This window comes from Schistocerca nitens, chromosome 12, assembly GCF_023898315.1.
Source record: "Schistocerca nitens isolate TAMUIC-IGC-003100 chromosome 12, iqSchNite1.1, whole genome shotgun sequence".
NCBI classification, from domain to species: Eukaryota; Metazoa; Arthropoda; class Insecta; order Orthoptera; family Acrididae; genus Schistocerca; species Schistocerca nitens.
Window position 1 is genome coordinate 153,190,020 of NC_064625.1, and position 18,856 is coordinate 153,208,875.

General features: G+C 40.5%; 1 protein-coding gene across 1 annotated transcript in view; it reads left to right on the forward strand.

The window, feature by feature from the left end:
• Window positions 1-18,856, forward strand: part of LOC126215023 (cullin-2-like) — a 128,986-nt gene that overhangs the window by 87,241 nt on the left and 22,889 nt on the right. The window contains exons 8-10 of the mRNA XM_049941645.1: window positions 5,317-5,562; window positions 9,443-9,571; window positions 11,253-11,444. Of these exons, the coding sequence (XP_049797602.1) occupies window positions 5,317-5,562; window positions 9,443-9,571; window positions 11,253-11,444 (567 nt within the window). The remainder of the gene's footprint in view (window positions 1-5,316; window positions 5,563-9,442; window positions 9,572-11,252; window positions 11,445-18,856) is intronic.

Genomic DNA, 18,856 nt, shown 5'->3' on the forward strand with positions numbered 1-18,856 from the left:
ATGACGTGTAGTTTCACACGTGGCCCTGCCTTGAATTGTGTATGTTTTACCAGTAGCGGGGCTGGAGTAGGTGGTTGTGGGGGGGGATGCATGGGGCAGGTTTTGCAGCGGGGTCGGTTACAGGGGTAGGAACCGCTGGGTAGAGAAGGTAGTCTGGGAATATTGTAGGGTTTAACAAGGATGTTACGGAGGTTAGGGGGGCGACGAAAGGCAACTCTGGGTGGTGTGGGGAGAATTTTGTCAAGGGATGATCTCATTTCAGGGGTTGACTTGAGAAAGTAATATCCGTGGCGGAGTAATTTGTTGATGTATTCGAGGCCAGGATAATATTGGGTGACAAGGGGGATGCTTTGTGTGGTCTGGGGGTAGGAACATTGTTGTTGGACGGGGAGGAATGTATTGCTAGGGAGATCTGTTTGTGGATAAGGTCTGCAGGATAGTTGCAGAAGAGGAAAGCACTGGTCAGGTTATTGGTGTAATTGTTGAGGGATTTGTCACTGGAGCAGATACGTTTGCCACGAATACCTAGGCTGTAGGGAAGGGAGCGTTTGATGTGGAATGGATGGCAGCTATCAAAGTGAAGGTACTGTTGTTTGTTTGTGGGTTTGATATGGACAGAGGTGTGGATGTGAGCTTCAACAAGATGAAGGTCAACATCCAGGAAGGTGGCTTGGGCTTTGGAGAAGGAGCAGGTGAAATTCAGATTCGAAAAGGAGTTGAGGTTATGGAGGAAATTAAGGAGTGTTTCTTCACCATGAGTCCAGACCACAAAGATGTCATCTATAAACCTATACCAGGCCAGGGGAAGCAGCTGTTGGATCTTCAGGAAAGCCTCCTCCATGCGGCCCATGAAGAGGTTGGCATAGGACGGAGCCACCCTGGTTCCCATGGCCGTTCCCCTGATTTGTTTGTAGGTCTGGCCTTCAAAAGTGAAGTAATTATGGGTGAGGATGAAGTTGGTAAGTGTGATAAGTAATGAGGTTTTTGGAAGATCTTCGGGTGGGCGCTGGGAGAGGTAGTGCTCAAGGGCAGAAAGACCATGGGTATGTGGGATGTTTGTGTAAAGGGATGTAGCATCTATGGTGACAAGAAAGGTTTCAGGTGGGAGAGGAGTGGGAATGGATTTGAGGTGTTCTAGGGAGTGGTTTGTGTCTTTGATGTAGGATGGGAGTCTGCAGGTGATAGGTTGGAGGTGTTGGTCTACCAGAGCTGAGATACGTTCTGTTGGGGCTTTGAAGCCTGCTACAATGGGACGGCCAGAATGGTTCTCTTTGTGGATTTTGGGTAATAGGTAGAAGGTAGGGGTACGTGGCTCAGGTGGAGTGAGTAAGTCTCTGGAAGCCGTTGTGAGGCCTTGTGAGGGACCTTGGATTTTTAGGATTTTCTGCAGCTCAGTCTGGATGGAGGGAATGGGATCTTCGATAACAGCTTTGTAGGTTGAGGCGTCGGAGAGTTGACGCAGTCCTTCTGCCACATAATTCACACGGTCAAGTACCACAGTTGTGGAGCCTTTATCCGCTGGGAGGATGACAATAGAGTGGTCTGTTTTCAGCTCCTTAAAGGCACGGGATTCAGCTGGGGTGATGTTGGGGGTTGTCGGGATGTTCTTCAAGAAGGACTGGGAGGCAACACTGGATGTGAGGAATTCCTGAAATGTCTGCAAGGGATGGTTTTGGGGGAGGGGAGGAGGATCCCTTTGAGAAGGCGGTCGGAACTGTTCTAGACAAGGTTCAGCACTGGGTCTAGTGATGGTGCTCCATGTGTGGATGAACCCTTCAAATTTGAAGCATTATAGAGCACACTGTTTCTCATACAGCTGACACAGTTATATTACACACCGCCGAATTACATGCTACATTTCGGAGCCCTCTATTGGCAGACAGTACTGCACCTCAAAGGCTTTAGGACGAAGACTATGCAATTCTTCAAAAGAACAAACTGCTTCCAATAAGCGTGATGTCACAGCTGTTCACATTTGGTTCGTTTGTTGTGGGGGGGGGGGGGGGGGAGGGGGAGTTTTTTCCACATGACTTGCTTTTTACTTTTAGTGATTTTGCTGTTTCCTCTTCATTTACAGCTGTCACGTCAGATAAAAACAAAATGGAATTCGGTGGCTGGGAGCTATCAAGTGAATTAAAATACATTCACATAATTACTCTGGAATTAACAACAGCACAGACAATCAGGCAGTTGAGCAACTTGCTTTGGAACCTACAATTTTACGCAGTGAAATATAGAAAGCAATTCAACATCTGAAGAATCATAAAGCCCCTGGTGTAGATGGTATATCTGGAGAAATGATCAAAGAAATGGGATAGGAAGGTATTGATGTGCTGCATTCATTGTGTAAAAGAATATGGGAAACTGGGGAGTAGCCGGATGACTGGTCAAAGTCTCTCTTCATCCCCTTACACAAGAAGGGGGTTTATCAGGAACTGCTCCAACTACCAAACTGTTGCCCTCATATCCAATACAAGCAAAATTTTGTTCTACATCCTGAACCAATGTTTGAAGCTTTACATTCAGCCTCACATATCCACGGAACAAGCAGATTTTGTTGAAGGGAAAGGAACTCGGGAATAGATCCTCAACATAAGACAAATAATAGAAAAATCATGAGAGTTCTGTGTTCCTGTTTTCATCTGCTTCCTTGACTATATGAAAGCCTTTGACTGTGTTGTCTGGGAAAAGTTGTGGCAGGTGCTTTCAGAGTTCGGTGTCCCACCCCACTTGATAGCATTGATCAAAAGTCTGTACAATAATCACTTCACAGTTGTAAAGACAAGTGCTGGCTCGTTTGATTCCTTCAGAGTATCAAAAGGTGTGAGTCAGGGTTGTGTCCTATCCCAACAACTGTACAACATCTATGCAGAGCATGTCATTAGGAAAGCTCTCGATGGACCAAAGGCATCTCAATTGGTGGGAGAACTATCAACAACCTCCATTTTGCTGATGACACTGTGCTTTAGCCAACAGCGAAGATGAACTTACTGAGCTGCTAACAAGAATAAAGGACATTAGTCTATCATATGGATTAGACATCAACCTCAGCAAGTCCAAACTCATGATAATTGATCGAGAAGAACAGATCCAGCTCACAGGTCGATTAAAGGAACTGGAAGTCGTGTATTCCTTCATCTGTCTTGGGTCAACCATATGCAGCACGGGAAGTTGTGACGATGAGATAAGAAGACGGATCATGCTAGGGTGAGTGGCTCTGAAGAAGCTCACCGAGATCTGACAGAGCAGAGCAATAACAAATAGCACAAAGATCCGGCTAGTTGAAACACTCGTGTTTTCTGTCTTCTTTTATGGTTGCAAAATATGGACACTCAAGGCCAGAGACAAACAGTGCATTGATGCGTTTGAGCTTTGGTGGTGGCATAGGATGATACGCATAAAATGGGCTGAAAGAAGAACAAATGTGTCCATTATTGAACAAATCGATATCTCCAAATGCCTTTCTTCTCGAGTCACTGAAAAAATTCTCCAGTTCTTTGACCGTATTGTGAGAAGAGATGGAGAAAATCTAGAGAAAATAATCTTGCAAGGATAGATCGAGGGCACAAGACCGTGAGGAAGAGCAAACAGCAGATGGATAGATCAAATCGAGATAATCTTCAGCCTACCTCTTCAGCAGGCATTAAGAGAAGCTGGCAATTTCCCAGAATGGAGACATTTGCTTCGTGGGGTCACATCGCTCAGCAGTAAGCACAAACAACTTATGATGATGAATTACAGAAGGCTAAAATATATTATTAGTTTCAGTTTTCTGATTTTATTTTATTTCTGTGTTTTTGGTAGAAGCACCTTGCAGAACAATGAAGTTGTTTTTGTAGATTTGCCTTTTATTAATCTATTCCACAGGCACAGTTAATTTATTTGAACCAAAGTGTTTCATTCCGCACTGTTGGCAAGTTTCAACTGTTTCAAATGCACGTTTTCATCATCCGGCACATATGACATTATGCCATAATAAAGAACCAAACATGAGATAATACAGAACTGGTACTCCAAGAAAATTTGCATCCCAACAACCACTCTGAAAAGCTTAATATCAAGTTGAGGCCTATATCTTTGAGAATCTGGACATACAAATGTGCACTTTGTTGTTCTCCGAGTATCATCTTATGTTCTGTTTCGTTTACAATGTAATGTAAGATCTCTTAATGCTATGTAAGATGTCTTAATGCTATATTCGTACGAACATATGGACTTCCTGTGACATCGTAGTTGCGCATGCGCAGTAACGCCTTTTTTTTTATGGTGCTCTCTGACGATTGCTGAAACGAATTCCAACAGGTCGTGGGAAAATATTGTGAATGGTGGTTTGAAAGGCTTTACTTTCAAAGTAAATTTCATTTCACGCAAGATGATTACGTTACTTGCGACAATGCCCTTTGAATTTCCTAAATCACAGAGTGTTTGACTCTCATTTAGAGCTTAACACTTTGAAGGCCAGCCACTTAGAAGAATCTCAAACCCAGAAGACCAGACATTTGCATCATTATTTAAAATTGTAGTGGCACATTTGCGGGATGTATCGTAAAGAGTAAAACGTGCAAAAAATACCAATATTATATGTGAAAGCCTAGCTTTTCTTCTAGCTACACTATGTGTATTAATTTAAACCGTTAACTTTTCCTATTTGTGTGTTTGCACTTCTTAACAGTGATGTTGCTACTGGCTGAATACATCACGTGCCCTATGCTCTGAAGATCTGCTATCATTGCCTGGCAAGATCACGTGAGATGAGCTATAATAGGCTTACAAAAGCCCATCGCACTCTCGATTTCAATGCTTAGGAAACTAAGGAGGTGCTATGTTTGGTGGAACTCGAATATATACAATATGAAAATATGCAGCGTGCATGTTGGTGCACTCGAAGATCTTTCCAAAACGCGTCGTCCCCCCCCCCCCCCCCCCAGTTGGGGAGGGGGTTCATTTTCTTCAGTGCCTGTAAGTTGTACACTGATATATAAAATCAATCATTCAAAGGATTGATAAGTTTTACAGAGGTTAAGTTTACTGTCACTTAAAAATGTAAAAAGTGTATTTTTAACCAGAAAATCTGGGATTTTTTTCCCTTGTCCACGTATACACCCTGTAGGAACAGCAAGTAGTTGGTCCTATTCTTTCCTGGATGCTGTTGCTACTTAAAATTTGTTGCATTAGGAGTCTGTGAAATTTCCACACTCAAGGTGATTATTGGCCAGCCATTCTGCCTCCTAGTAAATTTTCTGTTTTCTTACTTTAAATTTTCTTTGGAATTTTTTTCACCTCATTGCATGGTGACTGTGTGAATGTTATTTGCAGCCTAACACCCCCTGTCCCGCTCCAGAGATTTTGGCACGGCACTGCGATATGTTACTCCGCCGGACGGGTAATACGGTGGACTCGGAGTTAGACGAACAGCTGGCGCGTGCGGTTGCCGTCTTTAAGTATCTCGATGACAAGGACGTCTTCCAGAAGTTCTATGCGCGCATGCTGGCGAAGAGGCTCATCTTTCAGCACAGCTTGTCAATGGAGGCAGAAGAGGCGATGATTGGCAGGCTGAAGCAGGTGAGTGTCATTGCAGTAACTTAGTGAGCATAGTACAAATTGCATTTATAAGCAGATTATAGATTTTTTGTTAATGTGAAATCGGATAAGATTATTTTTAGGCAGTGTGGTATAAATTTGTGTAGTATGGTATGCTGACTGCTTTATGAGAGTCAGACTGGAGTAATCGGAATTGACAATGTTAAAAGAAGTCAAAATCAATATCGGTGTGAGGCAGGGTTGGTCATTGTCACGGCTGATGAAAATGAATTTATACATGTATAGTTAAGTGCCAGACTAAAAAACAAAAGATCTAGTGTTCAATTCGAAGATTATTTATTACTTATCCCTTCACTTAAGTTGTATCATACAATCGCACAGGAGACCTGTGACAATTTTATAAACTCTGAGCATGGTTAGGTCATGAAAATCAACTTGTTAAAAATTATGCTTGTTGGCATATTTTATTTCTAGTCCATCATAGGAAGATCTATTTATTTATTTATTTATTTTCTGTTCATATAACAAAAAGTTTTCGGACATTGTCAGGAAAATTTAGATTACATTACACATACACAGTAAAATATTTACGTTCTTTCATAACAACATATGGATCAGACACATGTCTGTACACATTATTTTTCAAAAGGGCACTGCAAGTAGATTCCTCTATAGTGTAACACAATTTAGCTTATATTTATAATAGTACATTACACATAATACAGTGTATAATTACATTCTTTCATACCACTGATAGATTGGAGACCTTGTCTATATACACTGTGTTCCAAGATGGCACTACAACTTAAAGTCCTCTATAGAGTAACAACACTTCTCTATTAATAATTGCCTCAGTCTACTCTTTAGCATATTTAGATTTACTTTCTTGAGTTCACAGTGTAGTGCATTGTAGAAAATTGCTACCATTCTGTGTGGGCTGTGGTCCGTTGTTTTTTTATTGGTCACAACTCTATGAAAATTTTCCCTTCCCCGTGTATCATAGTAGTGTACATTACTGTTTGTCATATTAAATTGAGGATTTTGTTTCACGAACATGACTGCCTGCAGTATATACATGGAGTACACCGTAAGAATTTTATATTTTCTAAAGATGTCTCTACAATGCTCTCTCTCTACCTTGGCTACCATTCTTACTGCCTTTTTTGTAATCTAAAAAGTCTATCTATATGAACTGCTGATGCCCCACCCCATACCTCAATACCATACTGAAGGTGCGGATGAATTAACCCAAAATATATTTGCCTTAAAGTATCATGGTCCAAGAAGGCTGAGACCCGTTTCAGTAGATACACATTTCTACTGATTTTCTTGCAAATATTATCTACATGGTCTTTCCATGATAGGTGTTCATCAACAATGATGCCCAAAAATTTATGTGAATTTGCATAAGCAAGACCCAATGGGGATGTAAATACAGTATCAGTTATGGCAGCATTGTAACTGTGGATGAACTTCATTATTACCGTTTTGTCTTTATTTACAAGAAGCTTGTTTGCTGTAAGGTATGCGGACAGAGTATTGAAACTGATCTCGGTACTGTTAGCTGCAGACTGCATATCACTGCGACAGCTGATGAAGGATATGTCATCGGCATAGCTTACGACCGTGCAATTTTGGGTTCAAATAAGTTATTTACATATACAAGGAACAGAAAAGGCCCTAGTATGCTTCCTTGAGGCACTCCACTTTGAAGTGTCCTGAAGTTTGATTTGGTTGTTAGGAGCTGCTCATTATTTTGATAAGTTAGCTTTACACACTGTTTCCTGTCTTTCAAATAGGAGGTAAGGAATTTCAAGGCTAGTCCTCTCAACCCGTACTCTTCAAGCTTACACAGGAGAATGGTATGATTCGCAGTATCAAAGGCTTTACTCGTATCTAGGAAACTGCCTATTACCTTGTCACTTTTGTCCAGCTTATTTAATATTTCATGTATAAAAGATGCTACTGCTGTTGTAGTAGATCTCCCTTTTCTAAATCCATGTTGTAGGTTGTTTAACACATTGTGTTTGGTGAAATATGATTCAACTTGATTTGGTATTACTCTCTCTAACAATTTGCCTAGTTCTGAGGTGAGGTTAATGATATTGGCCTGTAGTTTTTAGTGTCAGTTTTTAATCCCTTTTTATCCACTTAACTGCCAAATGAAACATAATTGCCATGAAAGTACAAGCACGAAGTAGGCATGACATCAGGAGTAAAAATAAATGCCTTAATACATAGTATTGTCACACAAAATGACAGTCATTGTCATAGACGCACAATTGAAGGCGGGCATTCAAAAACTAACTACAAATACATGCCACCAGACGTCATAGTTGAACAGTTGTAGTGGTGTTAAGAGTATATTAAAAGTAGACCGACAAATTAATAACAAAAATAGTGTTAGAATAAATGTAAAAATAATAAACCCACTTTCCAATCTTTCCATCATCTTTTATTCTGTTTTGAAATGAGTCACATGATTTATTAATGTTTTTTGTTGATACACTTTTGATTGTGGTTTCAAATCTTACTTATAAGTGTTTCCTTCTGTTATCTTTCCATTTTTTAAAATACAGTTTTTGTTATTAACTTGTCTATCTACTATTAATGTATGTTTATGTGTATATGTGAATACAATTTATGATATTAATTTGTACAACTATTGTTAATGGAAAATGGAAATGAGCGTTTGGCGTCATTGGCCGGGAGGCCCCTTGCGGGGCAGGTCCGGCCGCCTCGGTGCAGGTCTTATTACATTCGACGCCACACTGGCCGACCTGCGCGCTGGATGGGGATGAAATGATGACGAAGACAACACAATACCCAGTCCCTGAGTGGAGAAAATCTCCGACCCAGCCGGGAATCGAACCTGGGCCCGTAGGACAGCAATCCGTCACGCTGACCACTCGGCTATCAGGGCGGACAACTATTATTAATGTTTATATATGAGCAATAAGTTTTTAGATTCTATCCTTATTTAAAATGTTACTGAAACCCAGTCATTCTAATTTACACGACAGTGAAAAGGAGATTTTTACACTCAGATTGTATACTGTACATGAAACGTAAAGCAAAAGTTTCATATTTTAATGTCTAATAGGCTTATCACTACTGTCAGATTCTTAGTTTGGAAGAGTTACTATTAGCAGTGACACTAATAATACTGTGTGTATCAAAAAGAATTTTACAACTTAAAAAATTCGTATGAGCTTATTCATATGACTTACAGACTTAGTGTTAGGTGTCATCTTGAAGGAAAGTAGAACAAGTTTTGACTCATGTGGTACTCTAGTACAGAATCGCTCCACCACAAAAAATAATGGCAGTTGCATCAAAGATAGCTGCCTTTACCAGTCTCAAGAGTGCTCGCTGTGTGTTTCGGTTTGAAGAGTCTCGGCCAACAACAATTCTGCGATGTAGTTTTCATACGTAGTATGGTAAAGATTCTCCCAGTAGGCCTACCATTTATGAGTAGCGTAAGTGTACTATTGAAAGTGGATGTTTCGTTAGACATAGCAAAGTTGTCCTTGTGTGTCTACTGGTGATGTAGAGAAGTGAGACAGAGCTGTGTGAACAGCCTTACATAATCGAAGGGAGGCACGCTAGGGTAGTCTGTGCAGTTGTGGTGATGACTGCGTCCGGATGGCTCGGTGGTCAGCATCTCTCTGTAGTAAGCAGGAGACCCGGGTTTTAATTACTGTCCGATAACAATTTTTAACTTTCCCATTGATCTAAACCAGTAAAACTGTATGTATTCGTAACGCAGAGCAGCCCAGTACCAAATGTTTTAACTGGACTCACTTTACTATGTGTTTGCAAGATTGTGAGGAAGATTTTGTCATAAATTTCAGTTGCAAGACTTGACGAACTGTTCTTTGTAATAATGTATTTTTTGCAGTGCTGTGGGTGTGAATTTACCAGCAAGTTTCACCGAATGTTTTTGGACGTCTCCGTGTCGAGTGATCTGAATCGGAAGTTTGAAGATGCAATACCGCCAGCACCAGGTTCTGCATCCTTTTCTGTGCAGGTAATTGATTCTGAATTTATAAGCGGTATTACCATTTTTTTTTTTATCACGGAAAGTGAATCTGTGTTTTCGTAGTAGTGATTGTGATGGTGTGTGTGTGTGTGTGTGTGTGTGTGTGTGTGTGTGTGTGAGAGAGAGAGAGAGAGAGAGAGAGAGAGAGAGAGAGAGAGAGAGAGAGAGGAGGTGGTTCTATTTTATTTATTTATCCATGGAATCATATTCATGAAACAGGATACATGTAATTGCAAATGTCGAGAGAGCACAAATCTTCGATAATTTTTAGTTATACATGTGCCGTAAATGAGTGTGTCCATATCAACATCAGAATTATTTTAAGCTATCTACCTTCACGTTTGAAATTAAAGGATTTTAATCAAAATTAAAACATTTGACATAAATTGGTTCCCATGAATTTAGCAAGTGAATAAAATCAGTTCTGAATCAGAATACTGGTGACATTTTTTTCCTGAGAGAGTACTCATTATTTTTGTCTCAGCAAGGCAATTTGTTTTTAAGTGTGCTGTCTACTTGCCTCACCCTGTCACATTGTTGACTCGCTCTCTGGCTTGTCAAGTAAATTTTGGCACAAGTACAGGTGCGGTGGTAGTACACATTGTTATTTGTTTCATATAGGTGGGAGAATCTTCCTACTAATGAACATTTCACCAAGATACAAATAGTGCAGGCAATATTTCCTTAGACACACTCACAGCCTCTGCTACATTGCCCACTGTCATTTGACAATCTGTGAGCTTCGTGTTGCGGGCATTTAGAATGGTTTCTTGTGTAACCACATCAGCAAGCCATCTTTGGTGGTTAATCAAAAGTGGATGTTTCACAAATTTTAAATTCGTTGAACCAGTATCTAACTGTCTTCTTTGATGGTGAAGGATCACTATCAAATTAACTTGTTACATATCTTCTTGGGTAGAAGCAAAAAGTGAATCACTGAACGATACTACACCTTTTCTGTATTCGCAATAAAACCTCTAGTATAACATACTGAAATGGGTGTCAAATCCAAACTAACCTGTAATGACAGCTAACAGATGGTGGAACACAATGGTATTATTTGGACACTTGAATGTGCCTCTTCTAGGTGGAAGTGTTTCGAACTGTGGTTCTGCAAGATGCCGTTAAAGACACTGCCAACCTCAGCAAGCAATTGCGCTAGTGTTGTTACTGAATGCTTTGTGTACACAGCATTGATTTTAAGAGCTTTGTTTTCTCTCCTAATTTTTAAATGAGGAGAAAGACTAATTCTGGTCTGTCCTGCGGTTCATGTATCACTACACACCAGAAGAGCTCAGCAATATTGTAACCGTGTTTCTCTTTTGCTTTCATTGATGTGCAGAATGTGGGTGGGGGCTGATTTATTCCCCCACACCACACTCCCCCCCTACCCCCACCCCCACCCCCTTCTAGTCCGTTTAGATTAACAGCCGACCGCCACACGTCTGCACTACGACGACAAATTGTGCCGATGACAAAGTCTGTTCTTAAATGCTGATACTTACTGAGCCACCATCTTATAGGCAAAATTATATTCCATATGTGGTTTCATTTTGTTTCTGAGGAAATAGATCATCTCCAGTATGAAGAATATTCCACTAACTATACATACCATTTTGTCACATTTTCCAGAGTGGGTGATGGACGACATTTGCAATCTCCTTCACAGGTGTTGCAGGCAGGGGCCTGGCCGCTGAACCCGGCTCCCATCTCACCATTTGCTCCACCGGAAGATCTGCAGAAGCGACTGCAGTCCTTCGAGAGCTTCTACCGCCACTTGTTCAACGGAAGGAAGTTGACCTGGCTGTACCACCTGTGCCAGGGAGAAGTGCGCCTGGGCTACCTCAAAAAGCCATACGTTGTAAGTTGAAGGAGCCAGTTCTTCTGTTGTACCTCTCCGAAGCCCGTACTAGCTGACAGCTCGTATCTTTGTTCTCATAGTATCAGTTATTTGCAATTTTGTTGAAAACTGATGTGAAGGGGCTGTGCTGTGTGGAAGTACTAGTTAATCCTGAGAGTAAAGTAAAAACAGGAACCGACCACTATTAATAATGTTATTTATTAAGAACGAGTAATGGTGCTACTGGTTTCAAACCATCTGGTTTGTCGTTGGATGGCTGCTTGTGTTTACAATTACATTTAGCTTATGTTGGCCATTTTTTACTGTGGAGAAAGTTTCTTGGGGTAATGGTGTCCTATAGCCAAAACCTATCTATCCTGCTACTAGTGCGTGCGAGTGTTAAGCCGAGTGTAGTATTGCTACGTGTGTGTACTTAAATCGACCAACTGTATCAGCACGGACTGACCAGTTGAGGCCATCTGTAGGGAATGTGCGCACGGTACGGTCTCCGTCATGCTATCTACAGGTGACTCGCAACTATATACGTGCGGAGCAGTGCTGACTCACCCTCTGCATGTTCTTTTAGTTTGCACAACCCACATCAGTTGTTCAGTGTATTGCTTATGTTGCACCTTCCGTATGATTCTTTTGTTTTGTTATGTGTGGAGTCACAAGAGGCATATTTCCATTACTATTCAGAGGTTTATGAACAAAGCCGTATTTGTGTTATTTGAATTGGTTTCGTGTATTACGTGGTTACTACATGATTGGATCCCATCCTCATCACCAGTCATGTAGTATCCATGTAATACAGGGTGTATATGGTCTGGGAAAAACGCAGGAAGTTTTTTCATCGGTGAAAAACACAGGAATTTTTTTAGAATTCTGGGAAGTTTGACTGATAAAAGCTGATATTCTAACAAAGAATTTTACTGTAGCCCACTACTGCAGAATAATATTACAGGAATTAAACATAAGTGAGAGAATAACATCAAAATAAAACTGTAGTTGCTACGAAAATACGCCATTTACAACAAAAAAACACAGTGCCCACACAAGCATCTGTCGACAGCAAAATATTTCAAAGGCTTGCTATTCATTAGTTCGTGACAACAAACTGCTTTCCGTGAGAGTGGCGTCACAACTTGTTTATATTTCTAACAGGTCGCAGGAAAGTATTGTGAACGGTGGTTCGAGAGCAGCATTCTTTCAAAGTAAAAAATTCCTTTTATGCAAAATTAATTATGGAGAATGTGCGATGAATTTCCTAAATCGTGGATTGTGTGACTTATTTGAAACTTAAAACACTTTGAGAAACAACAACTTAGGAAGAAATTGGGCTAGAATACCAGCCATTTATGCCATTATTTAAAATTTTACTGGCACATTTGAGTTTAATATATCTTACAGTGCAACACATTCTAAAGAAGACCAAGTTTCAGGGCTAGTTTTTCATATTTCATTTTTTTCATAGATTACAAATTATAAAGTAATGATGGAAAAAAGTATAATAATTATTAAAAAATGTGTGAGGTGAGCTCTTGGGCAATTTTATACGTAATTGTCTTTTCTGTGGAAAAGTCAAAATGCTTGACGAAACATATTCAGCCACGTACCCCACAAAATGTTCAGTGCACAGCAATGAATTTTATGATCATGTTTGCCAGAAATATTCAGCTGCTGCAATTTAAGCTATGCTCTTAGGATCCTTCCTAACCGTACTCTCTGGGGGTAAGGAAAGAAAAAGTATATATATAAATTGACAACCAGTATTATATGTGAAAGCTTAACTTTTTTTGTAGCTCTACTGTAGGTACATTAATTGTAACCATTAACTTTTCATATTTATGTGTTCGTGTTACTTAACAGTGATATTATTGGCTGACTACATCACATGTCCTATACTCTGTATATTTGCTGTCATGGGTTGGCAGGATCATACGACACGAGCTACGATTGGCAGACAAAAGCACTGCAGTCTCGATTCAGTGCTTTGGAAACTACCGTTCTGTAATAGTGGGATTCGTGTATATACTTTTGTAATACAAAAATATGCAGTGTACATGTTGCCGTGCATGAAATACCTTTCCAAAAGGCATTGTTTTTTGCTGTGTTTCATTTCCCAAAGTGCTGGGAAGTTCTATGACGGTCTACAAAAGCTTTACCATTCAAAGTACAAAGCTATACAGCTCCAAGGGAATGTATATTGTCACTTAACAAGGAAAAAATGTACTTTTAACCTGTAAATCTAGAAAAAATCCAGGATTTTTTTTCTTGTCCATGTATATACCTTGTAATACACAAATCCAATTCAAGTAACTCAAATATGACTTCATTCATAAACCTCTGAACAATAATGGGAATAAACCTCTTGTGACTCCACTCGTAATGAGACAAAAATAATCGTAAAGAAGGTGCAACATAAGCAATACACAGTACAACTGATGATGTTAGCAGTACAAACTAAAAGAACATAGTGAGGGTGAGACAGCACTGCTCTGCACATATATAGGTGGTATTCGCCAGTAGGTGATGCGACAGAGACCGTGCCGTATGCATGCTTCCAACAGGTGGCCTCTAGCGGCTGGCCCGCCCTGATGCAGTTGTTGGTTGATTTAAGTATACGTGTGCGGCGACACTACACTCAGAGCGAGTGCGCCCCCCTCCACACACACACACACACACACACACACCTGCACTAGTAGCAGGATACAGCCGAGCTGCTTTATTGTAATTGGACATAACAATGAATTAAAACAGTGCAAACAACTTTCTAAGATAAGAACCAAATCTGCCTCTTTTTGTAGCACTGTTGATTGCTTTCAAAGCAATGCTTATTTTGCTGAATACTAAGCAAGGTCCAGAACAAAACACACACACACACACACACACACACACACACACACACACACACACACAAGCACAGACAAAGATGAAGGGTGAGGAATCAGTGACAGTAGTTCAGAAATAGTATGTTAAGACTGTGGCACAATGCAGAGATGAGAAGGACAGAGTAAGTGGTAAAGATATAAAGTTACATTAATGGGAGGAGAGATGAATAGTGTAATTATAAATTAGGACAGAGTGTATGTATGACTTTTTTCTGCCCTAATTCTGTCCAGTTGATGCTGAATCACTTTGCAGTCACTCGAAAACTACACTTTACATTGCTCAGTGGCACCAAAAGGGAAAAGTCTTAGTTATCTGGCCGCCATATGTGACAGTTTATGTATGTCGAGAAGAAGGCGGCTGTATCGTTTCCCATTTTCTTTGAATGACATCTTCATTTGAAGCAAGGCATATATCTCTTCCATATGCAGTTACCTAGGCCTGCAAGATGAGGGAATATTGAAATCATTTATGGCAGTCACTCACCTCTCCAGATTTCCTTACCTTTTTGTCATTAGTGCAAAGGCGCAGGTTTTAATCAGATTTCGTTGTGTTCCCAAACACAGGGTGCTTCAGAAGGTGTGGTAAACTTTTTAGGAGGTGGTAGTACAGACCATTTTGAATAAAGTATTCCACATAACATGCCCAATTTTTATTGGTTACTGAGATACAGCTGGTTACAGAAATAAGTTTTGGTTTTGCATGTCGGTACTCCAGCTGCTACGAGTTTATTTAACAATCATCAGTTTAATTTTGAAGCTACAGTTCTGAAGTTGTGCTCGAGTTTACATAATTGTATTTGTTAACTGTGATTTTGATCTGACTGCCAATTCTGCTGTATCATTTAAGCATGCCACATGTACGAGGGGCATTCAATAAGTAAAGCACCACTTTTTTCTCTCAATCAATTTGTTTTGAAAAAAATGTGTAATTTGTTGTAGACACGGGAAATATTCTCGCTTCAGCTCCTCTAGTTTCACGCAGTTCCGATAGGTGGCAGGGCCGTACGTAGCCTTCAAAATGGTGTCTGTAAAGGAGGTACATTCCAAGCAGAGAACTTTCATTAAGTTTCTTTTGGGGGGGGGGGGGGGGGACCAGAGCATCACAGATATTAATAGGCACTAACAGAATCTCTGCGGAGACCTAGTGGTGAACAAAAGTTAAGGGAGTGGTTGGGCAAGGTGTTTGTCACCATTGCAACAAGGTCACGCTGTGACTGCTGCAGTCTTGGAACGTGTGGATCCTCTCATTTGAGGTGATCAACAGATCACAATCGTACACCTAGCTGCTCAACTGGACACCTCTATTGGTAGTGCCGACACTCTCATCCACCAGTTGCAGTGCTCAAAGGTGTGTGCCTGCCGGGTTTTTTCGCCACCTATCGGAAGACAGTAAAGGGCCCCGAAGAACAGACTATGTGGAATTGCTTGCACGTTACGAGGCTGATCGTGACAATCTTTTTGTGGAACATTGTCACGAGCGATGAAATGTGGCTTAATCGCTTTGAAACAGAAGCGAAATGGCAATTTGTGGAGTGGTGTCACACCACCTCTCCTCTGCAGGAAAAGTTCAGATCCGTAACCTCAGCCAGCAAAGTTATGGCAACGATCTTGTGGGACTCTGAACAGGTTATCCATTTTCGTGTCCTCCCTCATAGTGCGACAGTTTACTCTCGACTGTGTTCTGCTACCCTCAGAAAAATGAAGAGCTACCCTCAGGAAAATGAAGAAACAATTAAGCATGTTCCTCACCACAAAAATGCAAACTAACTTGTGTTTGCCCACAATTCCACGTGTCACACAAGTCTGCGCACCTGAGAGGAGCTCAGACAACTTCATTGGACTGGTCTTCCTCGTCGACCCTAAAGTCCAGATCTCGTATCATAAAACTTCCGTTTGTTTGTCCCAATTGAGTATGCACTTTGCAGGAAGCAGTACTCGGACGATAGAAAGGTTACTGCTGCAGCAAGATGTCGGCTCTGATGTCAACCAGTAGAATGGTAGCGTGTGAGCACGTGGATTGTCCCAGCGAGGTGGCGTAAGGCTGTTGCGTCGAACAGAGATTGTGTCAAAAAATACGGTTTTGCAGCCAGAAGAGTGGCGAATAACGTGGTGTATTGGAATCGTGTATAAAACCGATCAGCTTTCAGAAAAAAAGTGGTGCATTACTTATTGAACACCCCTCATATTTAAAAATGTTTAACATGCTGATACAAAATTTTGATACAGGTAATGTAATGAAGACTGCTGGTACTTGTAGAGATTTTGGTGGACTATTTCATAACCTCAGAGTATCAAACTCGAGACAGTTCACTTGTGTTTTCTCTAAACCGTGTGTCATGTCATGTGAACGTGCAAGTGAAAAGTGTGTATATCAAGTAGAAGACATTATTCAGTCGGTAGAACTTCTCGATCCTTCAACGGGAGCACACAGAATTTCTACACGTATCAGTGTTACACGTACAAGAATAAGGTGGACATTACGTATGTACGTGTCACGACCACCCCCAACATTTATAGGTTATCCGACACCTTCGATATGAAGATGAAGGCAGACAATCGAAATTTTGTTGCCGTACAATTAGAAATTGCCGAGCAATCCGTTAATACTTTTTAGCAGTGAAGCCACTTTTACTTGTGTTGGTATTGATGATACTCATACCCCACAGTGTGGTTTGAACAGAACCCACATGCCTTTGTGGAAACAATTTCAATAATGCTTCTCTGTAAATGTGTGTTGTGGTATGAAAGACAAAATCACTTGATTGCCTCAACAAAAATAATCATTTCGTGAAAATGTAATGATTCTGGCTCGATAAAGAATGTGCTCACTAAGCAGCGGCAGGAGACTACAAATATAACTGTATTAAAGTTTGTGAGCTTTCGGAGCTGGTGGCTCCTTCTTCTGGCAGAAGGGTTGGAGGGTGAAGAAGAGCAGTGAAAGAAAGGGGCTGGTTAGGTGTAGGAAAAGGGGGCAGAGTTTGGAAAAATCAGCCAGGGCCTCAGGTCAGTGGAGACTTACCAGATTGAACGAGAAAGAAAAACAGTTGTTTTACCACGTTGTCTTATAGGATCCTGTTACCCAGATTTTCTTGAAAGTGAGCTTCCAGTATTATTGATATACATTCCTTAGGCTACAAGATGGCTCTGTTCTTCCAGAATCGTGAGGCCCCTGCATGTTCTACTCATCAGGTAGCAACTCCATATAAACATTACATTCCCTGGAAGATGGACAGGCAATAATGATAACTTTTCTTCATCACCTTATCCACTTACATTTTTGCCAGTAGTGATGGTTGAAAGGCAAAGTCTACAAAGAAAAGGTAAATGCAAGAAACAAATTGATTGAATGGATTATGAAAAGTGCTAACATCGTAAAAGAACAGCAAGAGAATTTGAAGGTGCATTTGTCTATATTACCACCTCCTAAATTACGTACTGTTTCTTATGAACATCCATTATTTAATTTTTTTTTGAACATCCAGTATTTAATTTTCTTTTAATTACTTAACCTTTAACTATTATGCATAATCTGTCAGATCTCTTCAATTTTTTTATTTCATATTTCCCACACCCCTGAAGACTAAAGTGGACTCTTTCAGTACCCCTGTTGGGTGGTAAGATACATGTGCCAGAACTCTTGCATTGTTGCTGCATTTTGTTTCTTATTTTTCTACTTGGAGACGTCTCACAGATGTACATAGTGTCTGTCTGTGATGTTTATGTGGAATATGATAATGAATACAGACTGAAGCTATGAATTAAAATTTGTTTCAAGGCTGGGATTCAAATCCAAATATCCTGCTTACTAGGCAGATACTCTAACCACTAGGCCACCTAGGCACTGTGGCTAACACAGATGCACGGATTACCCTAATATGTCTCATGCCTTAATACAAACTCCCAAATCACAATTTAGCCTGTCTTTATGTTTATTCCCTTCTTAACTCCTATCAGTATAGCAGAGGCTCTCTGACATTGGAATAGCACCTTAGCATTGAACAAAATGGGGACAATCCTGCCTGTACCTCAGGCATGGGTGATATATTAATCAGATGAAACTATATGTTCCAGATACATATTAAATCTCAACTTTGTCTATGATAGTGAATATCTCTCTGGAAAGTACAGTCTCATCTGCTTAATATATCACCTACACCTGAGGTTCAACCAGGGTATCCCCATTTCATTCAATGCTAAGGTGCTATTCCAATGTTGGAGAGCTCTTGAAATACTGATACAAGTTAAGAAATGGAACGAACATCAAGATGGGCCGAGGCATGAACTGGAGTTTGTATTATTGAGGGAGACATACTAGGGTAACCCGTGCAGCGTTTTAGTTGCAGTGCCAGGGTGGTGCAGTGGTTAGAGCAGGGTTCAAAACCCAGCTGTGGTACAAATTTTAATTCGTTACTTCAGCCTGTACTCATTGTCATAAATAAAGTTGAGACTTAATATGTCTCTGGAACATATAATTTTTTGTTGAATGTTTCTCCATGGTGGGAAAATAGGACCTTGTATACAATCTGTTTTACACGAGACAGC